At 31.3% G+C, this 27,387-nt stretch overlaps 2 protein-coding genes and 1 pseudogene across 2 annotated transcripts; all 3 read right to left on the reverse strand.

The window, feature by feature from the left end:
• Positions 1 to 3,536: 3,536 nt before the first annotated feature.
• Positions 3,537 to 9,399, reverse strand: LOC113872252 (probable methyltransferase PMT3). Its single transcript, XM_027509664.1, has 8 exons — positions 9,229 to 9,399; positions 7,764 to 8,262; positions 6,873 to 7,037; positions 6,599 to 6,781; positions 5,880 to 6,474; positions 5,192 to 5,304; positions 4,710 to 4,930; positions 3,537 to 4,188 (listed from the first exon to the last, which is right to left on the reverse strand). Exons 2-8 carry the CDS (start codon positions 8,040 to 8,042, stop codon positions 3,900 to 3,902), a joined length of 1,845 nt encoding a protein of 614 aa, XP_027365465.1. The 5' UTR covers positions 8,043 to 8,262; positions 9,229 to 9,399; the 3' UTR covers positions 3,537 to 3,899.
• Positions 9,400 to 12,904: 3,505 nt separating this feature from the next.
• LOC113871507 lies at positions 12,905 to 15,325 on the reverse strand (annotated as a pseudogene).
• A 4,638-nt stretch (positions 15,326 to 19,963) lies between these two features.
• LOC113872576 (60S ribosomal protein L7a-1-like) lies at positions 19,964 to 22,016 on the reverse strand. Its single transcript, XM_027510228.1, has 7 exons — positions 21,941 to 22,016; positions 21,798 to 21,848; positions 21,523 to 21,724; positions 21,269 to 21,438; positions 20,593 to 20,721; positions 20,298 to 20,390; positions 19,964 to 20,181 (listed from the first exon to the last, which is right to left on the reverse strand). Exons 1-7 carry the CDS (start codon positions 21,941 to 21,943, stop codon positions 20,050 to 20,052), a joined length of 780 nt encoding a protein of 259 aa, XP_027366029.1. The 5' UTR covers positions 21,944 to 22,016; the 3' UTR covers positions 19,964 to 20,049.
• Between the last annotated feature and the right edge of the window lie 5,371 nt (positions 22,017 to 27,387).

A 27,387-nucleotide genomic window follows, 5' to 3' on the forward strand; every position in this document is an offset into this window, starting at 1 on the left:
TCTTAGTTCTCAAGATTGTTTTGATAGCCTAAGTCCTGGTGTTTTTCGGTTTAGACACTACATTTAACCCAAAAAAATATGAAAATATTTTGGAATTGAAAAAGATGCTACCTGTACACTATTCATTTGCACAAACTTCTCATAGACTCGAATGTTTTTTGTTGAATAAAACCTTTGTTTTTGTTTGGGTTAAATGCACTTGACATGACCCTCTAAATGTTTTTCTTGTATTTTATTCGACATTTGTTTAGTGGGATCAGCATCGTTTGAATAAAGATAAATATGTTTTTGTCTATCACATTTTAGCAAAATTTTAATTTTAGTCCCTTTAAATAAATTTTTGTAGTTATTATTTTTTTAATAAATTTTTGTTTAGTTCATAACACTGATATTGCTTATTGATATATTGTCACTTTTTAGTTTGAACATTTCAACATCAAGGATTAAAAATAAAAAATTTATAAAAAAATAATTAAAAAATTGTTTAAAAGAATTAAAATAAAAATCTTCGCCATAATATAATAGAAGTATCAAAATTATATTTAAGCCAAGAAAGATATAACAATCAAGGTGAATTCTACGATTTGCGATCAAGCTAATTATATTCGAGCAATCAAGTGCGGTACTAAATAAGTCATGTTTTTTTTTTTATCTAATTATACAATTAGCTTAAGCGAAATAGGTGACTGAAAAACATGGCTCTCTAGTCCATTTTCGCTTCAAATTTTTCTTTTTCGCTTACGAGGGGCTTAAGCGATTTTAAATTAGCTTAAGCGAAATAGGTGACCGAAAAACATGGCTCTCTGGTCTATTTTCACTTCAAATCTTTCTTTTTCGCTTGGGAGGGCTTAAGCTATTTAGAATTCGCTTAAGCCTGATATAGTCGCTTAAGCGAATTTCGCTTAAAAGTCTGTTCTTGCCCGCTTAGGCACATTTCTGCATGTTTAAGCCCTTTACTTGGTCGCTTAAGCGAGAGGAAAACTGCAGCCTGCAGTTTCCGCCAGAACTGCAAGCGATCTGGATCCGCTAATGTTAACCGAGCAATCAAGTACGGGACCAAAATTTACCTTTTTTTGTCTGTTGTCTTGTAGCAAAATCGTTTGGCAAGATTAGACTCAGCATGTGTATGAAAATAAACTTCACATTTGCAGAGATAATAAAGTTTTTGGAAGTACTAGTCATTTTTTTAAAAATAAAATTATCGAGATAATTTGAAAATAATACTAACTTATTCTGAAATTTTAGTTTTTCCTTGATTCACTGGGTTTGTATATCACCTAGGAGATGTTTTAATTATTTTTTCAAAATAAAGCAAGATGCCATTTTTTCTTCTTTGTCTCGAAGTAAGATAAAAAAAAGGGATATTCTTCAAGAGTAGTTTTTGTTAACACCAATATTATACAATAAAATTTTTAAAATTTATTAGTTAAATTTATTTGACAATCTATCCCACATTCAACTATCTAAGTTACTTTGATCTGCCTAAATAATATATTCTTTACTAATTTTTTTTTATCTACATTTCTCTATGTTGTCATGTTCTTTTCTATGCCTTTTAATTTTCATACTAAATGCTTTAAAACAGCTTACCAAAACACTGATTTGAATCGACTTAAGTCAATTTCTTTGGAATTTCATGTTGCTCCGCAAGAGTTTTGATTGATAGTATAAACATAGATGTTAATGCAACATAAACCTCCCAAAGACAAAAACAACAATAAGCAAAATACAAACGCTTGCTATGAAATTTATTAAATATTTCATCTAATTTGAAATTCCTAGTCCCTTGTCTATAATTATTTGCGCAAGTCACGAAAGTATTTTGATGGATCACTCTCAAAATCATCTCTGGGAATGCGATAATTCCTCCCTGGAGCCTTCATAGTCTTCCCTCCTCTATCAGAAGAACACGTCCCAACAACTTTACAAAGCAAAATACCAACACCAAGAGCTGCCACAGTCACGCCAACAGCAGTAGCAACATGTAAAACCTTTTCTCTTCTGTCAGCTTCTACACAAGTGTTGGTCTTGTCACTTTCTCCAGTGTTCTGCGAGCTCTCACAACCACCCATTTTTTGGACCAACACTACCTATCAGTAACGACCCTTTTCTGCTGTTGTTATGGAATATATGGGGTTGGGGGGGCTATATAAATAGATAGATACAAATTTCTGGGAAATATACGAATAGAAGCATAATTATGGTCATTGATATACACACAGAAACTGACTAATAAATGCTCCATCTCTATATTTGTGTTTTCATGATGTTTTGAGAATTGAGAAGTTGGTGCATCCAAATATTAAAGGATATTTATGGATACGAAGCAACACGACGAGGGTGGCTATTGGAGTTCCCACGTAGATTAAATTAAAAATTAATATTTTTACTGAGAAAGTTATAACAAGTATATTTGTTAAACAATTAATAAATAAAACTTTTTAATCAAAATTAAATTGAATGTCTATATTAGAAATTATGAGGAGTAAAGTTTGTCTACTATTGTAATACTTCTTCATAGTTAATTTTTTATTAACTTTTTTTATTTTAATTAAAAAATAAACCAGAAAAATACCATAAATATGGTTATTTTAAAAGAAAAAAAATATGTATTTAGCATTGATTTTTTTATAAAGAACTTATCTTATTATATTCTTCATAAAATTATTTATTGATAAAAGTTAAAACATTTACCTGGTTAAAAAATAATATAAATATTCTCTTATCATAATTTTAATAAAAAAATATTTATTAATTATTGTATCATCATATTACTATTTTCTGTCTAATTATTTGAGGGTCCAGATGGATTTGGGATACAAAATTATTTCAAAAGTTTAAAATTAAGAAATTTGTGGAAAATTTGTTAAATTTGAAGGGCTTTATAATATATGAAAATAATGTTTTTTATTCATTATAGTGTAATTTGATGTTTTGGTTAATAATTTTTTTTGTAAAACAACATTTAATCGGTTTCATTTTTAAAGATTTTAAGTAAAAAAAATAAAAAAGTTGTGGATTTTAGATTAAAAAATTTGATGAGGGATCAAAATTGCTTAATTTAAAAATTGAAGACTTAATTATCCAAAAACACTTAAAAAAAATCAAAATGGCACATAATCTAAATTAAGGTGACTAAAAAATGCAATTATAATACTATTGTGCTTTGTATCATAAATTTTTTATATGATTTCTTCAATTTTTAATTCCTTATCTTGCATTTCTGAAATTTTATAATCACCAATGCCCGATCAAAAGTAGGTATTTACGCAATGGAATTTTAAAAATATAAGCCTTGCATTGAACAAAGGAGGTGAATAAGGAAGAAAGAATACCTGATTTCTTACTCGGGCTTAAGGCAAAATATAACCCGCATATCTTAGCTTAAACCAAAGATCAATTAAAGATTAGAAATTTAGAATCTACAGTTAGTGATAGTTTATTAGTTTTATAATCTTTGAATAGATACACTGATTTTGGAAGTTACAGTGTTCCCGTTTTAAGTTGTACCTTGGGCACTACAAACTGTAACATGAAAGCAAGAAACTAATATGATATTTCATGCACAAAAATGCATGTATAAGTGACAAGTTCTAATATGATTATTAAGTAGCTTACATCATACCCAAATGAAGGGAAAAATAATGAATACCCTATAGAAGCATAATGCCTATGGCTTAATAATAACTTGCATCATTATCACAAAAATGAGAATCAAAAGAAGGGAATTGATAAATATTATGTAATAATGCTACAAAATGAAGTTGTTCACTGCTTCCAACATTGGGGACATGCTTTGGATCCCTTGTAGCAGCAGAGAATATATAAGAAAGTGGAAGTGGAAAAGCCATATGGCTGTGGTTGTCCTATTCTGAATCTCTTAAGCTTTCGGTGGTGAGTCACAATTTCTTTTGGATGACAAAAACAACTTCATTGCCATCTTGGTCAGAGTCAGAACTTGCATCTGAAGTTGCAACTACTTCCCAGTGCAATGCTGTTAGGTACTTCTTGATAAAATCAATCACATGTTGTTTATCCCTTATGACAATTAAACCAGTAGGCCTAAGCATACGGTCCATCTCAATCAATAGATCCTCTGGACTACACTCTCTCTTTTCAAGGTCAGAAAAGACAGTCCATGCATGGAGCATGTCATAAGTCCTGGGGTATGTTGAAAATGCTTCACACCTGTAAAAATATTTCAGTTTAGTCGATCACATGCAAACTCATGATCATGATTGATTGAAAATAATGTTTTTCGAATCATTATCTTTTAACATTATGTGCTTAAGGTTCTAAACCAGAGACATTTTTCATGAAACAATTATGATCGAGACAGGAACATTAATAAAATAGTGGGACTAGCTCTTTTAGCGTGGATTTTTTTCCGTAGACAAGACTTGAATCCAAGACCTAGCTTAAAGAGAATCAAGCATGTACCACTTAAACAACCACTTGTTGGTGCCAAAATACTATTTAATATTAATTATTGTCATTAAGATAAGATCTTGTAAGGTGTTAGTTAGAAAAATAAATATAAAACAAGGCCCTGTTGCAGTTATATATAATGTTAAACTTCACTGCTAGAATTCAGAAAATAAGGTCCAGATAAAACATGAATCTTGAAATCAGATACCATCAAATGAGACTAATGCATAGAAAGATATCAAATATAGCAATATTTATTTCAGGAAAACCAGCTTCAATACCAGTCATGAGTAGTCCCGATGAGGCCTCTGTCATATACAACCTTAAGTGTGTTTGGTCCATCACGAGGTACAATATTCATCACCCAAACATCCTTGCCTCTAAGAGCAGCTGCAAATGAACCCATGTTTGCTTTCATATCCATCACATTCCTCAGTGTGTTTGACGTGACTTTTGGACTCAACAGATTCCAGTAATTATCAACTCTTCCTTGCCATAGTTCCTGGACCACAAAACAAAAGTTAAGCCTATTTATCTAATTATATCTATCTTATTTATAAAGTATACATGCTTACAAGAACAAAAGACTATTTAAAATTAAGTTTTTCTAATGTGTACCCAAGGGCATCACAAGACATCAAAGGATCCAATGCATTGATAACATTAAATGCTACATTTTTCAATAAAAACTTACTATTTGTTGATTTATGGCACACCTTAGGAAAACCGTTAAGACAGAGAAATAATTACAAATTCCAATTACCGTATCCTTTTCAAACATTTCATTTGAGTAGCCAAAGTCAGCTAATCTAGGAGGAGGACTGGTCAATCTTGAAGGCCATGGAGCTAATCCACTACCCTTGGCTCTGTTATCATCTGATAAAATCAACAAAAATTTCATTAGGTGGAATCTTATATCCACAGCTCGTTAAACAGTTAAACTTCAAGCTCAATACAAATTGTTTCACAATAAATCCAAATCCATATATAAAGAAAAAAGGGGTCAAGTTTTATCTGCTTGGAATATAGGCTACATGCACTAAAAGCAATTGCACAACTTCCATAAACAGTAGCTAAGATTATCTCAAATAACAGAAAATACGGGTTTAGTTAGGAGCATTTAGCTTCAGCTCAAAACAGGTTAAATAATGGATGATATTAAATACAACTTGTTACCACAGCTTATCTACATGTAACTTGCAATTTAGTATTTATTATTCAGCAAACATTAGATACATCGCTCTAATATCATAGCTTCTTCTTTAGCCATTCACTAACATAAATCAGCCCTGTAAATCAATGTTTTCACCTGGTGGATCTTGAACACGATATGAAGATGACAAGAAAAGAAGCACCAATATATTGCTAGTTAAAAAGCAAGAGCTAGAAGGCAAAGAAATAAAATGCTAAAACAGAAATTTGAAATAACTTAAGAGAAAAAAGGTACTCACGGTCAGAGTAAGGTGTTATGCAAGCTTCCATATTCACTCCCCAAACGACATCTGGGTCATCATCAGACTGGCAAAGAGGAGGGCGAGTGCCAGGTTCTCTTTCCATATAGCAATCATTTGTGAGAGGTTTTTGCCAGATGACAGTTTGGTCCCTCTTTGCAGCAATTTTCCAACACATACGTCCAACAAGGGCACTCATTTCTCTCCATATCCTTAGATCCTCTTCATCATGAGCATATGCTTCAGGAGAGGAGTATGCAAAATAACCTCCTGGTCTAAGCAACCGGTCTAGCTCAAGGAGTAGTATTCCCTCCCTTTGCAGCCAATCAATCCTACAACGAGAACAGTGTGCAAGTTCAAATGATCTGCTTGGATAAGGGAGTCTCTTAGTCCCCAAGACACCAAGATATGCAGGAATTCCTCTTTCTAGAGCAAATTGAATTTGATTTTGATGGACATCATTGGGTGCCAAGGACATTGCAATGATATCAGATGATAGAAGATAAGCTCCAAAACTCGCAACACCACAGCCAACATCAAGCACTGTCCGCAATCTTCCTTCGTTGTTAAGATTATTGCCTGAAAAGTTGAGCATCTGGCAATACAAACTGAATGTTACATACTGATTTTATCCATCACATTAAAGAATTTCTAAATAAATGGAACGCATCAAACAACCAACACTGTCAAACTCAGTAACAAAGAGCCATGCTCCTTACATTTGCAATTGAAGCTATGTACTTATCAGCTCCATGGTGAAAATGTGTCCCTCCTCCAGGAAACACTATCTTGTCACCTTTTACAATCATCCAGTTCTGATCAGACTTCTCATGTGCAAGGTGAGTATGTGGTATATTTGCTTTCCACACCTCATCTCTGCTCTGTGGCCACTTAATAGGGACCTGCAACACCACAGAAGCAACAATTGTTTGACATTGATTAACATTGATACAAATGTATTTATGAGGATATGTTTAATTTGAAGATCTTTACCTTGTATCCAGGTGGAGGAGGAATCAAACAATTGTACCTCCTTTCTGCAGGAGGACAATGTCTCTCGTAGTGTTCCATCAAAGAAAGATCCAGCTTCAGTCTCATTTGATAGATGAGGTGCCTGTCTAAGCAGGGAATCAACTCTGAATGACGATCATCACAAACCTTCAAAAACAACAGCATTGAAAATTCCATTAGATTGATGATGTTCCATAAGTAGAGCCTCATTTGGATGATATGCACAACCTTGAACTAGATGAGGGACGACTAAGATAATTTACAGCACAGGTGGTGAATCAATTTCATGATTTTCATCTGAGCCTGAGGAGGAAGAGAACCGGGATATATGGTGATGAAAATAATGAAGGATTTAAAGCATTTTCTCTTTTTACTTTGGTGATGCTGTGATCGCTTACTTATTTACTTATATGCATGAAACTAGGAAATTTATTCTAATTTTGCAACCAAGATTCTTGTTACTTGACTTTGATGTTGATTATGAATATGTAATTGGTTTTTTTTTTTTCAAGTTTTATCTTATCTAATGGGCATACATTATTTAATAGTAGTTACTTAATAAGGTGTGTACTTTAATAAAATCATATTTATCTAAATTAAAACAACTCATTTAACGATATCTTCTTTATTTTTGTAAAGGAAAGGATAAATGTTTAAATTATACCTATTTTTGTAAGGGGAAAAAACATTACGAATAAACAAGAAAGTTCTAATATGCCTATTTCTACCAATGGAAACAGACAACACTTGTCATTGTTTGATGCAGCTATCAAAATCAAAATTATATATGCTCAAGATTAGAACCACAATAACGGGATTTTGAGAAGAAATACAGTGAATGTGCCTTGAGTTTGAGGTTGCACAAAAACTTACAGGGAAACTCTTAGGTACGATATCATCCTCCCCATCTCCCTGCCCTAAGATTGATGAAGATTCATCTTGCTTGCCATCAGCATCATCATCTGCTCCCAAATATGATGCCCCAAGTCTTTTCAATGACTTGCTGCCATATTCAAGTGCAGATGAACCACTATTTTGAGAACCAAAGATAGATCCTTGGTACACGTATAGAAAACCAAGAAAGATTGCCACACCACAAACGGAAGCAACTAAACGCTTCTTTTGTGATCCATCAGATCTACCCCTTGACATTTATCAGTTGAAAGTGAAACAAATTCAAATGTACTTTTCAGTCTTCACTGCTCACTTATGAACGAAAACTGGTCACAGCATAGACCTTAATTCACCGGGCATGAAGCAGCAATTTCACCATCCAAAACAACTAGTAGCAACCCCAATATTTCAAACTAGATAGCATCATAATCCAGCTTCCTCATAAGTTGTGAAAAATCAACACACCGGTTCAAAGTACCTGCAAGAAAGGTAGGGGGCAGCAATAAGCAAAATGAATACACCAATTCATCACTAATTTGTCTTCTTGATTAAATCATGCAGCTCAAAAGAATATAAGCAAAAGAGCAGATACAAATACAGAACCAAGTCAAAACTTGTCTCTTTTCAAGCAGGATAGAGTTTAAGATGTAAGCAGGAAAGACAATAACAACGCAAGCATGATCCAGGACGATATGGTCAATAATTGAAGGTGATAGCACTAATTGGTAACATAATCAAAGATTCAGAAATGCTCCCCCAGTTAAAGCAATCTTAGTAGCACTTGGTCAAAAGAAGAAACAAACGGCCAAAAACAATTTACTGCACTACAAATCCAGGATTTATTGCCTTATATACAGCACTAAAATGTAAAAAGAGTGTAACTGAGGATAATTTTCAGTCAAATTGTGTGCACTAAACGTCCCACATCAGTGAAAAATAACAAAGATTAAAAAGCATATATAAAGTAAAAGCAATGATGACCACAAATCCATTGAAACCTAATCAATGAAAATGATAGATCCCCATGAAAAGAAAAGAAAGCGGTAATTGAATACGTGACAAACAATGAAAAATCTGATTTTGAAAACATTATTGGATTGAATTCAAATATCAATGAATGAGATTAATGATAATTATTAGCAATAGAATTAAATGGAACTACCAGATCTGACACAATGGAAAAGCAACATCAGCATCAAGAGGAGCAAGACTAGTTAATAACTCAACCACTACTCAATGAAACAACGACAACAAATAAAAGTGAACTATTGCGTGCATCAAATATCAAATGAAAACAGTTCCATGATCGCTGAAACGACCAAATCGAGCAAACCCAGATTGCAAAATGCTCCAGATCCAGCAAAAATTAAAACTTCATGCAAAATCAGCAAAGAAAGTGAAAAGAGGTAGCAAGTGAGACATGGAATGGCAAGAAAAAACCTACTCGGATAAAATCTGATTGGGGTGTGATAAGAGCGAGTTAAGAACTCAGATTCAGAGAAAAGCAATGTGAAATGAAAGAGAGCGTGTTAGATCTCAGTGTTTGGTTTTGATGTTCTATTTTGGGAAGTGACACAGGGGAAGAGAGGGATATGTGTCACACTGTCCCATAGTTGAGGTAGTTAATTTAAGGTGATCTCTTTTTATGTCCCTACCATGCTTCATGCAAGAATCTACCCAATCATGATTCAGTTTATATATATATATATATATATATATATATATATATATATATATATATATATATATAACTTTGTACGCGACAACATTTGAATCTTAACCTTATTACTAAATTATCTTAAAAAAACACTTGTGACGAATACATAAGTATATGTAATTTTATATATGTTTTAAGTTTTATGTGATTTTAAATTTTGATTAGGTTTGATAAAGGTAGTTGGTAGCTTTTAAATTTTTTAAAAGTGATTTAGCATAAATTAGTCAATTGCATAGTTAGTTTGTCTAATAATTTAATTGTATAAATTACTTATATAATTGTAAATTTTTAGCTACAAATTTACAGCTTTCAAATAGTTTCACAATTAAAAATATTATAATTAATTTTATTTAATTTTTTATTTAATATTAAAATCAATCTATTTATTTAATAAACAGCCAATTTTCAGAATTAAAAAAAAATAAGGATTGACTTATTTTTAAAATCACACTTGTCCTACGTGTATTATTTTGTCTATATGTTTTATAAAAGCTTTATTTTAGCAAAATGTTTTTAATTTTATCCTAATTAAGAGGGAAAAAAAAAAAAAACCGCTTGTACAATGCGAGGATGTGGATCAACGCAATTCTGAAATCACACGAGTCGCGTTGCGAGGTGATTAAATCTGCCATTTATATTAAGCTTTTATGTACAGTTAGCAACGTACAAAAAGGGTATTTCAATTGATGACCAGGAGGATCTCGTTAACCAGAATTAATAAATATTTTTTTATTAAAATTATGATAAGAGAATATTTATATTATTTTTTAACCAGGTAAATGTTTTAACTTTTATCAATAAATAATTTTATGAAGAATATAATAAGATAAGTTCTTTATAAAAAAATCAATGCTAAATACATATTTTTTTTCTTTTAAAATAACCATATTTATGGTATTTTTCTGGTTTATTTTTTAATTAAAATAAAAAAAGTTAATAAAAAATTAACTATGAAGAAGTATTACAATAGTAGACAAACTTTACTCCTCATAATTTCTAATATAGACATTCAATTTAATTTTGATTAAAAAGTTTTATTTATTAATTGTTTAACAAATATACTTGTTATAACTTTCTCAGTAAAAATATTAATTTTTAATTTAATCTACGTGGGAACTCCAATAGCCACCCTCGTCGTGTTGCTTCGTATCCATAAATATCCTTTAATATTTGGATGCACCAACTTCTCAATTCTCAAAACATCATGAAAACACAAATATAGAGATGGAGCATTTATTAGTCAGTTTCTGTGTGTATATCAATGACCATAATTATGCTTCTATTCGTATATTTCCCAGAAATTTGTATCTATCTATTTATATAGCCCCCCCAACCCCATATATTCCATAACAACAGCAGAAAAGGGTCGTTACTGATAGGTAGTGTTGGTCCAAAAAATGGGTGGTTGTGAGAGCTCGCAGAACACTGGAGAAAGTGACAAGACCAACACTTGTGTAGAAGCTGACAGAAGAGAAAAGGTTTTACATGTTGCTACTGCTGTTGGCGTGACTGTGGCAGCTCTTGGTGTTGGTATTTTGCTTTGTAAAGTTGTTGGGACGTGTTCTTCTGATAGAGGAGGGAAGACTATGAAGGCTCCAGGGAGGAATTATCGCATTCCCAGAGATGATTTTGAGAGTGATCCATCAAAATACTTTCGTGACTTGCGCAAATAATTATAGACAAGGGACTAGGAATTTCAAATTAGATGAAATATTTAATAAATTTCATAGCAAGCGTTTGTATTTTGCTTATTGTTGTTTTTGTCTTTGGGAGGTTTATGTTGCATTAACATCTATGTTTATACTATCAATCAAAACTCTTGCGGAGCAACATGAAATTCCAAAGAAATTGACTTAAGTCGATTCAAATCAGTGTTTTGGTAAGCTGTTTTAAAGCATTTAGTATGAAAATTAAAAGGCATAGAAAAGAACATGACAACATAGAGAAATGTAGATAAAAAAAAATTAGTAAAGAATATATTATTTAGGCAGATCAAAGTAACTTAGATAGTTGAATGTGGGATAGATTGTCAAATAAATTTAACTAATAAATTTTAAAAATTTTATTGTATAATATTGGTGTTAACAAAAGCTACTCTTGAAGAATATCCCTTTTTTTTATCTTACTTCGAGACAAAGAAGAAAAAATGGCATCTTGCTTTATTTTGAAAAAATAATTAAAACATCTCCTAGGTGATATACAAACCCAGTGAATCAAGGAAAAACTAAAATTTCAGAATAAGTTAGTATTATTTTCAAATTATCTCGATAATTTTATTTTTAAAAAAATGACTAGTACTTCCAAAAACTTTATTATCTCTGCAAATGTGAAGTTTATTTTCATACACATGCTGAGTCTAATCTTGCCAAACGATTTTGCTACAAGACAACAGACAAAAAAAGGTAAATTTTGGTCCCGTACTTGATTGCTCGGTTAACATTAGCGGATCCAGATCGCTTGCAGTTCTGGCGGAAACTGCAGGCTGCAGTTTTCCTCTCGCTTAAGCGACCAAGTAAAGGGCTTAAACATGCAGAAATGTGCCTAAGCGGGCAAGAACAGACTTTTAAGCGAAATTCGCTTAAGCGACTATATCAGGCTTAAGCGAATTCTAAATAGCTTAAGCCCTCCCAAGCGAAAAAGAAAGATTTGAAGTGAAAATAGACCAGAGAGCCATGTTTTTCGGTCACCTATTTCGCTTAAGCTAATTTAAAATCGCTTAAGCCCCTCGTAAGCGAAAAAGAAAAATTTGAAGCGAAAATGGACTAGAGAGCCATGTTTTTCAGTCACCTATTTCGCTTAAGCTAATTGTTAATAGCTTAAGCTAATTTAAAATCGCTTAAGCCCCTCGTAAGCGAAAAAGAAATATTTGAAGCGAAAACAAACCAGAGAGTCATGTTTTTCAGTCACCTATTTCGCTTAAGCTTTCAGTCACCTATTTCGCTTAAGCTAATTGTTAATAGCTTAAGCTATTTTCTCCTCGCTCAAGCCACGACTAGCGAATTTAATTGTTATCAAGCGAATGTAAAACAGAGAGCACATGTTTCAGGCAGTGTAATTAGCTTGAGCGAAATTTAAATAGCTTAAGCTAATTGTGGTAGGGCTTAAGCTAGACTTTTACAAATGCAGCGAACATTTTTTAGCTTAAGCGATTTTTATCAGCTTAAGCGAATTTATCAGAAATTACATTTACCTGCACATGCTGATATAATCGCTTAAGCGAAATATATAGGAGCTTGGGCGAAATTGGATGGCTTAAGCGAAAGGTACAAAAAATCCAACCTAATCCTAATACAGACAGCAATTAAGGGGGCCAAAATACACTTGATTACATATAAATTTGATTATGCAATTTGATAAATACATATTTAGCTTAGAAACAAAATAAGTTTTGGTAATTGCATAATCAAATTTGATCAAGGATTGAAGTATTGGTATCATGAAGTTGTCCCTACAAAATAAGAAGAGACATTACAAACAATAATGGATGGAAAAAAAATTCATGATATTTGGTTTGATTTAAGTTGGTAGTCTTACTGTTAACAAATCCGTAAAACTGAATTGATTGACTAATGTTTGAGGAGGATCATAACATGGAGGCGCCGAACAATGTACTTCAAATGAATCCGAAAGCATTGGTTGATATTCCTAAAACATTCAATGATAGTTGATAATTAAAGCATTTGTTATAATAAGGAAGTTAAAATAAATGGATTAATTGATAATTAAAGTAATCATAAGAAAGTACCTGAGATGCTGATTGACCTAAAGTTAGAGTTTTGTTCTTCTTTCTTTTTGCTTGTAATTCAACCCAACCTTTGAATCTTTTAGACCCTTTCCTCTTAATGGTTGGTCGTTGCTTGAATCCCTTAGGTTGTGTACCCTGATTGGTGATGTTATTTACACCATCATTCCTATTCTTGTCATTATCTTGTGTTTGTAAGCGAAGCTTTGCAATGTGGCCCACTAAAGTGTTAATACTGTCATCCACTGATTGACAATATTCTTCTGAACTAGAAACCTCAGAGGCCAACCTAATCATTTTATATGCTAGTTGTCGGTATTTTCGTGTAGTAGAAAGTATATGATCTTCTTCCACTTGTATGCCTTTTACATTGTGAATAATTCCACGACGGCCTTCTTTTGTCCATCTCTTTAGAATGTATTTGTCAGGAATAGGCTTTACATCATTGACTTCAAATACTTTCAAAGCATGACAGCAAAGTATGCCCATTGTTTCAAACTTTTTACAAGAGCAATTGATAGTAGTTGAGGAACTATCAAATGTAATTGTCCATGACCTTTGTTGATTGACTTTAGTGATTACATATTCAATCAAAGGAGGAGTTTCAATCCTTAATGATATGCAACATGCCAAAAATTGAGCAAACTCTTGTTGAAATAAATTATATACTGTATGTGTGTAAACCTTGGTCATTTGTATTAGGATTGGTGACATCTCATGTCACAACATGGCTAACTTATGACGAGAGTAATACTCACACTTAAGCTCGTTGTAACGCTTGTCTTCAACAACTCGTTCAAAGTGAGCAAAGAATTGTTTGATGTCAACACCAGGCTTCATACATGCTTTGAAATCAGAATTTAAGCTTTCACTTAGCTGAGTACTTCGCATTCCAAGGGTTAAACAATCTTTTAGATAACATGATGCCCATTTCTCCTTTATGGAATACAGTGAAGTAATCCAAGTATTTTGTTCAACATTGTATTCTGTAATGAACTTTGTCCAAGCCTCCTCAAAGTCAATTGAACTATCAAAGTCATACATGCATCTTTTCAAATCTCTTAAAAAATGACTTCCCCCTTTCATCAAATTGCCAAGGTGTTTTATTCCATTTTGCATTGAGTGCCATGTACATAATGCATGATGTGTCTCTGGCATTACATGGACAAGTGCTTTTGCCATAGCTTGATCTTGATCTGTAAAGATTGATTGAGGTTTTCTGTTGTTGTGTGCTTCCAAAAAAGTCTCAAACAACCATTGAAATGATTCTGCTGTTTCATCATATAATAAGGCTGCCCCAAAGATAACAACACCTCTGTAATGGTTAAAATCGGAAAATAATGCTAGAGGCCTATTAGCACGATTGGTGCAATATGTTGTGTCTAGTGATACAACACCAAAAAACCCATAATCAATTACCATCTTTGCATTCGCCCAAAAAACATTTGTGATTTGCTCCTCTGCATCCATTTGGTACGCATGAAAATAAGTTGGGTTGTCTAGTAATTGTCATTGAAAGTATTGCATTAGACAACTGACCTCACCGTATACCATTCCTCTTTGTCTTTTTGCTCTCAAATAATTCTTTGCATCCAGTCGAGTATACCCAACATTACCTCGATGTCCTGCAAGTGTGGACATTAGTTGAAATGATGCCTTTTGTTGCAATCCAGAGGCCTCAGCCAAATCAATTTCATGAGCTTGGACTTCAGTTATATTACAATGTGAAGTAAGCATGTGTGTTGTCTCAGGAAGTTGTAATGAGTGATTATGCTCTTCAACAAACTCACGAATGACATACTTGTTGTTGTTTGCCAAAGACAATGATATCCTTGCAAGACATTCAGTTCTAGTTTCTGGTCGATGTTTTGTGACTTGGGGTTTTCTTTTATCTTCTATTCGATGTCCCTCTTTACAACAAACATATCTACAACCTGTAATGACACCATCTACCTTTCTCTTGTTAAAATATTGTTTCCTGACTCCAAATCCTGCCAGCTTGCCATATTCACACCAAAATCGCCATGCTTGCTCAAGACTCTCAAACTCTTGCCCGACACTTGGTTTCCTTGCGACATCCATTCTTCAGTCCAATAAAATACCAGTAAACATGATAAATATTTTGACCAAAATAATGTTATTTAACAAATGAAATGGTAAAATGTGCACCTTTAGTATGTTTGAAGACTTTCTTTATCACAGTCTAACCTGAAATGGATTTTTTTTTCTGCGAACTTGTGTCGTTTATCCTCACCCTAAGTGTGTAATAAGTCCTTACTAACGATAACCAATGATAATATTCTGTACTGAATGTTTCATGAAAAGTAAAAATAAATAAAACTTGTTTCTTCAGAAATAAGTAAGGTTATATATCCTTGGCGCCAAAATTCCTGTCAAATTCGCTTAAGCCATAGCTAATTCGCTTAAGCTATATTCGCTAACCATTTTCGCTAAGGCGAAAATTTTCGCTTAAGTGACTTTTCGCTTAAGCGAAAGATTCGACTGTTGGTTTTTAAAAAACTGGAATTACACTGTCTCTTTTCCATTCCATTCCAACCCTTTTCTATTATTCTCTGAAAGTTTTGAACTTTCATCTTCCCCAAACGTCTCTGTTCGCAGTTTCAGATCAAGGTCAAGCTTCCATTTTTAACTCATGTACATAATGCATGCTTTATGTTCTGTTCAATGTGGTTTAGGGGTCCCTGAAAACTCACTTTCATTGTCGCTTAAGCGTCTAACGATTCTGTTGTTCTTAACTTCTGCATGACATTATAAGACTTTCATGTGTTCAATATTGTGATATATGAATGAGATTTGTATTATTGTGTCTATGTTTGGACTGATTTAGAACATTAAGTTTAGGGTTTAGGGTTAGTTTTCTTGCCTCTGTTATTCATGGTTGTTTAAGGGTTTAGTGCCTCTGTTGGAAGCCTCTGTAATTTTCGCTTAAGCGGGTTTAGTTCGCTTAAGCGAAAATTTATTCATAGGGAAATAGAAAGGTTGAAGGTTTCGCTTAAGCCACAAATTTTAGCTTGGGCGAAACATTGAAAGGTGAGATTTAATCACAGTTTATGTACTTTAGTCTTGACATTTCATTTCTAATACTATGCTAGAGTTTAGAACATTAAAATTAGGCTTGCATTACCCTATCATTTGCTTACTAAAATAGATTCATGAACCTTATGCATTGCTTTGAACAAAACTAAAATAAGGCTTCCTAAACTACGATTTCTGCTGCATAAAATTTGGACTATGGTAACTGAGAAGAATTAGAGACGAACCTAGCAAGTACCCTTGTGTTCTGGTGTTGTCCATTTGGTGCATATTGAGTTGTTATCCTTCTACTGTTCATGAACCTTATTGTTACTCAGCAAGATACTGATACTTTATTTGTTTAAAATCTTACTATATGAACTCATGTTCAGTCTTCCGTAATTCGAAGGTGAGTAACAATAAATCTTATAATTTGTTTTTTATTTCAGGATGGCACCAAAGAAGTCTATTCCTCAAAGAAAGAGGCAAAGACCTGAAATTGGGCAAGGTTCACAGCAACATGATGAACCTGTTGAACAACATCAACAATCACATCAAACTGCTGAAACAGAAATCATATCATTTGATATATTTAGGTTAAAAACTAGGGCCAAGGCTCAGAGATTTCTTGACTTACAATGTAGGGAATTGCTACCTGAGAGGAACGTCTCTTTACAAGAAGGACAATATGAAGAGTTTGTGCAGGAGATTATAAGAAGAAAATGACAATTCTTGGCAAATCTTCCTAACCAAATTCATGAGGTAATTGTCAAAGAATTTTATGCAAATGCATGGCCATTGATCCCACACAGGTCAGAGCGGAAGTCTTGGGTTCGTAGACACACTGTTGCTTATGACAGAGATGCAATATCAGCCCTGTTAGGCAACCCTCTGACCTTGGGGGAAGGGGAGCTATGCCAATACCAACAACATCAAGGCTCTTTGTCAGGTTTTTCAGATGACACGGTAGCTAACACCTTATGTGTCCATGGAAAATCCTGTGAAACAAATGCAGCGAATAAGCCAATGCGCTTCAAAAGACAGTTTTTGACTACTTTGGCCCAAATATGGGCATCCTTTCTCTTTGCCAACATAGCCCCAACCACACACACCTCAAATGTCCGGATGCCCCGAGCACATATGATATACAACATGGAGGGGATGTCTGTTGACATAGCAGCTATAATTTCAGATGAGTTGCACCAGTTTGTATTGTCCAATACCTCCAATACTGCATCAACAACAAGACCTTTGGGATTTCCATCACTAATCACTGCTCTGTGTGCTTCCCAAGGTGTTACAATTCCAGACACCTCCAATCAAACAATTACTTTGAAGAAACCAATTAATTATCAGTTCATCAGAAATTATTGCACCAATCCAATGGAACAACCGGTAGGAGATTCTTCTCAACCGTCTTCATCTGTACCACCTGCATCACAACCAACACAACCACGAACACAACCATCTATGCCTGAAGCACCACAAACAGATCCAACTCTCATATGCCATCTCACTCATATAGAGCAACAATTAGCAGCAAACAATCGTGCTTACACTCACCTAAACGAGTCCTTCTACAAGTAAATGTTATCTCCTTTACTATTTTAATTACTTTTATAATTTTTATTTCACTATTATCCTCATTACCTTCATCATATCTTTCCATAGGTTCACTCTACACCAACATCATGGTCAGGATTCTGCTTTCCCATGGCTCACACCCGAGACCTTTGCAGCAGCTGTATCATGGCCTGGAGATAACCCTACCTTCACATTTCAAGATGAAACTACACAGGATCCAGATCCACAGCCAGAGGAAGGACCCCACGAGGACATTCAGGACATTGAGGAAACTGATGGGGGAGATGTACAAGAAGGTCAACAATTACAGGAAGAAGAGGGACATGATGAGGGAGATGAGCCACAAGCAATGCAAGAGGATGACAATGTTGGAGCCACATGATTGGAATTGGGATTTTATTGTAATTGATTTTAATGAGTCAACATTTTGTGTTATGTTATGTAATGAATTTCATTTGTAGTTCTTGAATGCTTAATACTATAGTTCTCGTTAATGAATTTCATTAGTAGTTCTTGAATACTTATTCCTATAGTTCTCATTAATGGATTTTAATATTTATCACAATTGGTAATTAGAATAATTTTGCAATATCATTTACTCTGAATTTTTGTTTGTAAATTGAAACTCAGTTACCCGAAAAATAGTCATCTTCCCAACCATTTTCTATGTGCTTGTCAACTCCTTTTTGTGTAAGATGTAAGTTTGACGTAATTTATATGTAATCAAGTGTATTTTGGCCCCCTTAATTGCTGTTTGTATTAGGATTAGGTTGGATTTTTTGTACCTTTCGCTTAAGCCATCCAATTTCGCCCAAGCTCCTATATATTTCGCTTAAGCTAAAGACATGGGCTTAAGCGATTATATCAGCATGTGCAGGTAAATGTAATATCTGATAAATTCGCTTAAGCTGATAAAAATCACTTAAGCTAAAAAATGTTCGCTGCATTTGTAAAAGTCTGGCTTAAGCCCTACCACAATTAGGTTAAGCTATTTAAATTTCGCTCAAGCTAATTACACTGCCTAAAACATGTGTTCTCTGTTTTACATTCGCTTGATAACAATTAAATTCGCTGGTCGTGGCTTGAGCGAGGAGAAAATAGCTTAAGCTATTAACAATTAGCTTAAGCGAAATAGGTGACTGAAAAACATGACTCTTTGGTCCATTTTCACTTCAAATATTTCTTTTTCGCTTACGAGGGGCTTAAGCGATTTTAAATTAGCTTAAGCTATTAACAATTAGCTTAAGCGAAATAGGTGACTGACAAACATGGCTCTCTAATCCATTTTTGCTTCAAATATTTCTTTTTCGCTTACGAGAGGTTGGGCGATTTTAAATTAGCTTAAGCTATTAACAATTAGCTTAAGCGAAATAGGTGACTGAAAAACATGGCTCTCTGGTCCATTTTCGCTTCAAATCTTTCTTTTTCTCGCTTAAGCGAATTTCGTTTAAAAGTCTATTCTTGCCCGCTTAGGCGCATTTCTACATGTTTAAGCCCTGTACTTGGTCGCTTAAGCGAGAGGAAAACTGCAGCTTGCAGTTCTGGCGGGAACTGTAGGCAATCTGGATCCTAACATTAGCACGGTGCTAAAGGTGGGCTTCACCTTGATTCTTGTATCATTCGTTTATTCAGAAGAAGCTGATCCCATTAAACAAATGTTGATAATATAGGAAATCGATAATTTCATTATTTTACTTTTATTATATGGGTGATTAATTAATTTGACTCAAAGGTTCTTATAAAATAAATAAATTTTATAAAATTTCATAAAAATAAAATTAATAAATGTTTCATTATTTTAAAATGCAATATATTTTTAAAATGGAAATAAGTATCAAATTTTAAATAACAACCCCATAATTAAAGATCTAAATCAAGTAAAATTTCATATACTTAGATGGCGTCAAGAGCAGAAAAAAGGACCACGGTCTAAAAGTTTAAGCAATATGAAGCGCATAAGTACTAAATATAACGTACTGCAAAATCTTAATATCGATACAAAATACTTCTGAACCGAAAAAAGAAAGCATTCCATGTTAAGTCTAAAATAGCTGCTGGAAATCGAAGATCAAAATCAATCATTGTGGATTAAACTACCAGAAAGAAATGAAACCTAAAACATTTTAACTTGTATAAGCTCCCATAAGTATAGAAAAATGACAACCTCAGACTTGAAAAAATAACCAATTCTAGGACATTCTCTGGGCTGCTTCCTTGGCAAGGAGCTTTTCCTTGGCCTTGGTCTTGGCTTGGGATTTGGAACCCATGATCCCACCACCCCACTTCTTTCTGTATTCATCAAACTTGTCATTGAAGTTGGCCTGAAAAGAAAACAAGACACTCTGGTTAATTTCATTGATTAAAAGAGTACTAAACGGCAAACACATAAAATATAACACAGTTGAACCATTATATCAAAGGCTCTAAACTTAACCACCTTTATAGCCTCCAAGATTCTACTGAACTCCAGTTTGTCTTCATTCTTGACAGTCGTCAAACACAAAACTGAAGCAGTTTTCTTATGGACAATCTGTCAAAAGGGCACATCAATAAACCGAATCAGGTCATAAATCAAAATTCATACTGGCAAACTTTCGAAAACAATGTTACTACGTTTCAAAAACCAAACACAATCAACCAGCTATATAACACATTCAGCCTATCCCTGATCACATTATCCAGTGTCCAAATTCTAAAACATTGACTCGGTTATTCAATTTAAATAAAATTACCGATCCCAGGCGTGCTTTGCCCTTAACAATGCAATAAGGAATCTCCATCTTCCTGCACAATGCTGGAAGCCAGACTACCAGCTCAATTGGATCAACGTCATGAGCAATCACTACAAGCTGTGCTTTATTCTGCCAAATAAATAAATAAACTACATTACTCAAACATCAGTATAGAATATTTATGCATATTCATTCACTCCTTCAAGAGTCAGTAATATTGACAATAAGAATAAATATGCAATTTGAACCCTGGAAGTGACATCTTGATTATCTTTAATCCCTGAAGGGGGGGAAAGAAATTTTTATATTTCAATTAGCATTCTTTATTTTCATAATTTTTAGAAATAAAAGTCATAAAATGATAGACTAATATAAACTTAATGTGCTAATATTTTGTTTACTTTAATAATTATTATATAACTATAAAATTTATTTTATTTATTACATTGGCCTCCCCTTCCCTCTCCTCCCCTCCAAAACCCAACTCCCAAACAAGCCCTTAGTATATGAGTGGGTTAACTTATTCACAAAATCGCGAGGAAAAAGTAACATACTCGAAGACCAAACTGTACTAGGCTAGGCAAAACAATAAGGAATCAAAGATAAACAGAATACGGCTTTCAGAAAACAATTTGTATAAATAATCTACAAACAACAACAGTGATGAATAAAAAACCTGCTCAATAAGGTAGGTAACGTGATTGAGACCGTATTTAACAACGATAGGCTTCTTAGCTTCAATGGGTTTGCCATCAGCCTCAGCTTGCGCCCTTTTCAAAAGACGTTCTTTCTTCTCTGCTTTGTCTTCGGGCCTGTACTTGAGCAGCATCTTAAAAAGGTTGGTCGCTGTTGCCACAACAAAACCACTTAAAATTAATATTATTATAGGAACCGTAGAGAGCGTGTAACCGTATGAATTGGAAACCGTACCGAGATTTTTATCGAGTGTCTTGGTGAACTGGTTGAGTGCGGGTGGAACCTTGAGCCTCTGTTTGAGGATCCTCTTCTTCCGTTGGATTTGAACGGTCTTCGGCCATTTCACGAAGCGAGTCAGGTCCCTCTTCGGTGGCAACGCTCCTCCGATCCCAAACTGCTTCGGACGCTTCTCGAACAACGGGTTCACCACCTTCTCCTACCATAACATTATTAACTTATTATCCATTATTTTACACAAGACCAAAAAATTAAATAAATAAGATGCTCACTGGCTTCTTCTTCGCAGCTACAACTGGAGCTTTTACACCTCTTTTTGGAGCCTGTTAAGTTCAAACACACCATAAGTAAATAGATAAAAGGGGTTGATAACAAAGAGCATCATAAACGACACCGTTAAATGGGACTCCCTCACCATTGCCTCTGGTTATGGCTGCCTGGGGGCGACGGAGAAGGAATGAATAAGGGCTTTGGAAACGATGAACGCTCAAACCCTAATTAACTTAAACATCGTTGGGTTGTTGGGTCGGGTTAGGTCCAGCCCATCTATGTAGTTCATGGGCCTTCGTGACAATTAACTAGTAATTGCAGATAAATACCATAATTATTTGCACTCGTCACAAATATCTAACATATCTGTGGTTATTTTTTATTATTACGTTTTCAAACATGAAATCTAACCATGCAGCACATTATTTTAACGATAAAAAAAATGCACTTATGTTCTTAAACTATAAAATTTAGTTTCAAACGAATGTCTTAAATTTACCTCAACTTGCATTTTACCTTAATAAAATTGACACAATTAGTGCATAATTTTTTTTTTTTTTTATAGTTTATCATTTTTAATGAACTAGTATCTATCTGTAAAAAATTACGTCCAGTCCATATATAAATGTTTTATTATATTTTGGTTAATGTTATTTGCTTTTTAGTTTTTATTGTTATAATATTATTTATTAATTTTAAAAAAATAAAAAATAACAAAATACTCATGTAAAAGATAAAATGTAATTTTTTATTTATAAAATTAATTTAAAAATATGTTAAATATATAGACTAAATATATATACTCTAATTAATTGTAATTTTAAAAAATACATGAAACTAAATTTAATTGAGAGAAAATATATATTATAATTCAATTTTTTTTTTATTTTGATTTTTTTACTAATAAAAATATTTATTTAATTTTATATTTTCTTTTATCTAATCTTTAGAAAAATAAATAAAATATTAACAATTCAACATTAATATTTTTATTATATTTTTATAAAATATTTAAAAAAATAAAAAAAATAAAAAACTGTTATATTTAAAATGTGAAATTACATAATCACTCTAAATTTTAAATAATCAAATTTATTACATAAATGAATACATAGCTTATCTATTTTGATATAAATAAACAATTTTTTTATAATCACTTAAAATTTTATTAATTAATTTTATGATTTTTTTTATTAATTAGATATTTTATTCATAAAAAAATATTTAAGCATATTTATTCTTTTTTTTACTATGATAAAAAAATTTATTATATGCGAATTATTTTTAGTACTTAATTAATTATAATTATAACTTTAATTAATTTATATATTTAATAAAGTAATAAATATAATTATAAAAATGATATTAATTTAAATATATATGTTTTCAATCTTTTTGAAAATGTAAAATTATTTTTTTGTACTTTATTTTTATTTTTTAAATAAGTCTAGCAATTTTTTTATTTTTAGTTAAAATACATATTTAATTCTTGTAATTAACATTTATTTATGAACTAATTCTAGTATGAAAAAGAAGAAAAAAATATGTTTTAAACCTTGGATAAATATTTTGTTATGTCAAAATTACTACTATTGTAACATGATGAAGGACATAAATTAAGAGGTAAATGATATTGAAAACAAAATACTTACATTAATATTAACATATTTTTTAAAGATGTGAACTAATTTGTAAATGAATGTTAATTATAAAGATTAAATGTATACTTTAATTTAAATTTTAAAATTAATAATTAATAATTTATAAAATATTACATTTTTAGTTGTACTTAATATTTAATAGGATCTAATAGTTATTGTTAGAAAATATATTGAATGAGGATAAAAATTATAGTGATCTCAAGTTGGTCTTTATAAATATTCATATAAATTCTTATTATTGTGTTGTAAGTTCTGCTGAGGTTTGTGTCTTCTTCGATGATGGTTTCATTTCAAAGCCCTGTTCAACGCCTGTAGCACTGCATGGCTCGACAAGAGGCTGAAAAACGTTATAAGGAAAAGACAAATTTAATGGAAAGAAACACTAAGAAGGTAAAGCAGGTTTCGCTGATTTTAGAGGAGGTTTTGGACATGTGAATACCCAATTTTATCCGAGTCTCTTTCAAAAATAAATTTTAAAATAAAAATTAAATATAATAACTTAATTTTTTAAAGAGGTTAAGAAAATAGATAAAAAACTAATTTAAATTCAAATTTTTAATTTTTAAATATAAAATCAGATTTAGAAATAGTCCTAGTAGTTAGTAGATTTTTAAGAGAATGGATGAAAAAGAAAAAAACTAATTACTGATCATTAGAAAATAAGAGAGTCTTTATTAAAATCTAGGGTTTTAGAAAATGCCTATAAATAGGAAGTTTAGGTCTTTAGAGAATGAGACTTTTATGTGGACACCTTTTATTTTTTACGGGAACACTTTGAGAGCACAGAGAAAAAGAAAGAGAGAATTCAAGAAAGAGAACTCAAAAAACGAAGAGAAAGAGGAGATTCAAGAGAGAGAGCTCAAAAAACGAAGAGAAAGAGGAAAAAGCTAAAAGAAATCAACTGAGAGTTAAAACATAGTCCTAGAGATCAATTAGAAAGAACATATCTAGAAGATTGAAGGAAAAGTCTACTCAAAAACTCTAAGTCATCACAAATGATTCAACAAAAATAGAATTCACTTCTCTTTATCTTTCGGTAAGAATTACTATTTCCTTTTTCTTTTACTCATCCTATCTCTATGTATTTTCTCTTTTGTCTGTATTAAATTTTTTTCCTTTTGCAAACCCTAGTTTATCTAATCTAAAAACTTTTACTTTTCTTATAAACCTACAAAATTTCTAATTTTCTTTTTAACTCTAAAATTTTCCTTTTTGCGAATCCTAATTTTTTTTTTCTAACATGAAAAATTTGTTCGTTTTGTAAAAAAATAAAAGCCTAATTGTTTCTACCCCAAAAATAATTCTTTTTGCAAAACCCTACAAAATATAGTTTTTCTTTAAAAACATGTTTTCAATGATAAACCCTCTTTCTATTTTGTAAACCTAAAAACCCTAATGTTCTTTCCACCCTAAAATGTCCATTTTGCAATCCCTAAAACATTTTTCTCTAACCTTTAAACATCCTTTTTGCAAACCCTAAAACGATTTTCTTTCTCTAACCTGAAAATATCTTTTTTTTTTTGCAAACCCTAAACATTTTCTACCCAAAAATGTCATTTTTGCAAACCCTAAAAACAATTTTTAAAACCCCAAGTATTCTTTTTTCACAGACCCTAAAAAGTAAATTTTTTTTCAACTCTAATAATTTTCCAAATTATAAAAATCTAAAATTTTCAAATCCTAAAAGTTCTTCTTTTACAAATCTTAAAATTTCCAATTTTTTTTTCAAATTCCAAAAAAAATAATTTCTAAATCAAATAAGAATTATTTTCTTATTATTTTTGTTCACTCTTGTGTTTATTTTTTATTGTTCTATATCTTTCTCGTTTATTTCCTTATTGTATATATATAAAAAAATCTAATTTTAATAGGACATTTTGGTTATCTAAAAAAAAGGTCTTTTAAATCTACACAACGGCCAAATAATTTTGATAAAGTAGTGGATCCACCTTTAACATTACTTGGATCATAAGAGTTTATTGAGTAGTCTTGTACTAATTTAAACTCTGTGCATGAGTAGATTTATAAAAAAATACTAATAAAATAAAAATCAAGCTTTAAAAAAAAACTTTGAAACTCACCCAAACTTAATTTTCAAAAGAACTACGTGACATTTGATTCTTTGTTAGATACGGAAGATACGTAGGAGCGAGAACTTTACCGTCAAGTCCGAAAATTAAATTTTTATTTTTTTTAAGTTGAAATTATTTTAAGAAAATTTTAAAATAAGAATAAGTAAAAATAATTCTAAAAAGAAAAAAATTGTTATTTTTATTTTAAAAAAAAGATAAGTAAATAAAATGTCAAGAAAAAATGTTTTATGATTATTTTCATTAATGTCAAAAATGTAAAAAAAAAGAAAAAGAAAAAGAAAAAGAAAAAGAAAAAGAAAAAGAGACGAAGCAATAATATTCTATGATTAATCCTTTTTTTCAATATAAAATTATTGTTTTTAATTATGTTTCCTTATTTAAAAGTAAAAAATAAAAAAATGAATTAAAAAATCAAGTTAAATTTTATTTAAATTTATTTAATATGAAAATAAAAAAAAGGAGAGAATAAAATTTTATAAACATTCCATTTTCTCAAGTCAAAATTCAATTTTTTTAGTTCTTTATTTAAAAAAATATAAAAAATATAAAAAATGAATTTTCATTAAAAAAAATAAGTTAGATTTTATTTGAATTTATTTAATACAAAAATAAAAAATGAATAATATTTTATAAATAATCCATTTTTTAATTCTTTAAAAAATAAAAAATATAAAAACAATTTTTTTTACTTAAAAAATTAAAAATTAAGTTAAATTTTGTTTAAATTTATTTAATATGAAAATAAGAAGAAAAAGAGAATAATATTTTGTAAATAATCCATTTTTACAATTAAAACTAAATTTTTAGTTCTTTACTTAAAAAAAAATACAAAAATAAATTTTTACTTAATAAAAAAACTAAGTGCAATTTTATTCAAATTTATTGAATATGATAATAAAAAAAAGAATAACATTTTATAAATAATTTACTTTCCGTATTCAAATTAGATTTTTAGCTCTATATTTAAAAATAAAAAATAAAAAAAATGAATTATTACTTTAAAAAAATAAAAAAAATCATGTCATATTTTATTTAAATTTATTTAATATAGAAATAGGAGAAAAATAGCTTTTTTTTTTTATATAATTCATTCCTTTCATTCAAAACTTTTAACTGTGTTCATTTATAAAATAAATATATAAAATTAAAACCTAAATTTTTTTTTATAAGAATGAGAAATAAGACTACAAAATAATGATAAATAAAAAAATAATAAAAAACATCAATGATTTTTTTTAGAGTGAAATAAATATTTTTAAAGTTAAAATGATTTTTGTATAATTAATTAGAAAATAATCGTTTTAATCAATGGATGTCGTAAGATGCTAATACTTTTCTTGCACGTAAACGACTCTCCGAGCCCAAATTTGGTTTCAAAGATTATTTTATTAAATATTTTTTCAATATTTTTTTAATAAACTTTGGTAGCGACTCTCTGTCATTACTTTCCCATGGTGGCAGCAAGAAAACAGCCAAAATGCTTTGAATGACCAGTTACTTTTGAACCCTAACTTTTCTAATGTAGTTTCTTATAAAGTTTTAGAAGTTAAAGATTCACATCTTACCCTCGGTGAGGATATTGTAAAATGGGTATTAGAAGAACTTAACATTAATCTTGATAGTGATGAACAAGATCTACTTGATACTGAACAAATACTTTGCCATAATTTGAAAATTCTTCTAGAAGATTATGAACAATGGTGTTCTCCTTGGAAACACGTTCTGATTGTTAAACTTTTAGACAAAACAATTAATTTTAATTACTTGAATAAGAAGTTAGGTACTCTATGGGGACGTAATGGTCCCCTGAAGATTCTAGATTTGAATAACGAGTATTT

This window comes from Abrus precatorius, unplaced genomic scaffold, assembly GCF_003935025.1.
Source record: "Abrus precatorius isolate BTA unplaced genomic scaffold, Abrus_2018 Scaffold7, whole genome shotgun sequence".
Lineage (NCBI taxonomy): Eukaryota > Viridiplantae > Streptophyta > Magnoliopsida > Fabales > Fabaceae > Abrus > Abrus precatorius.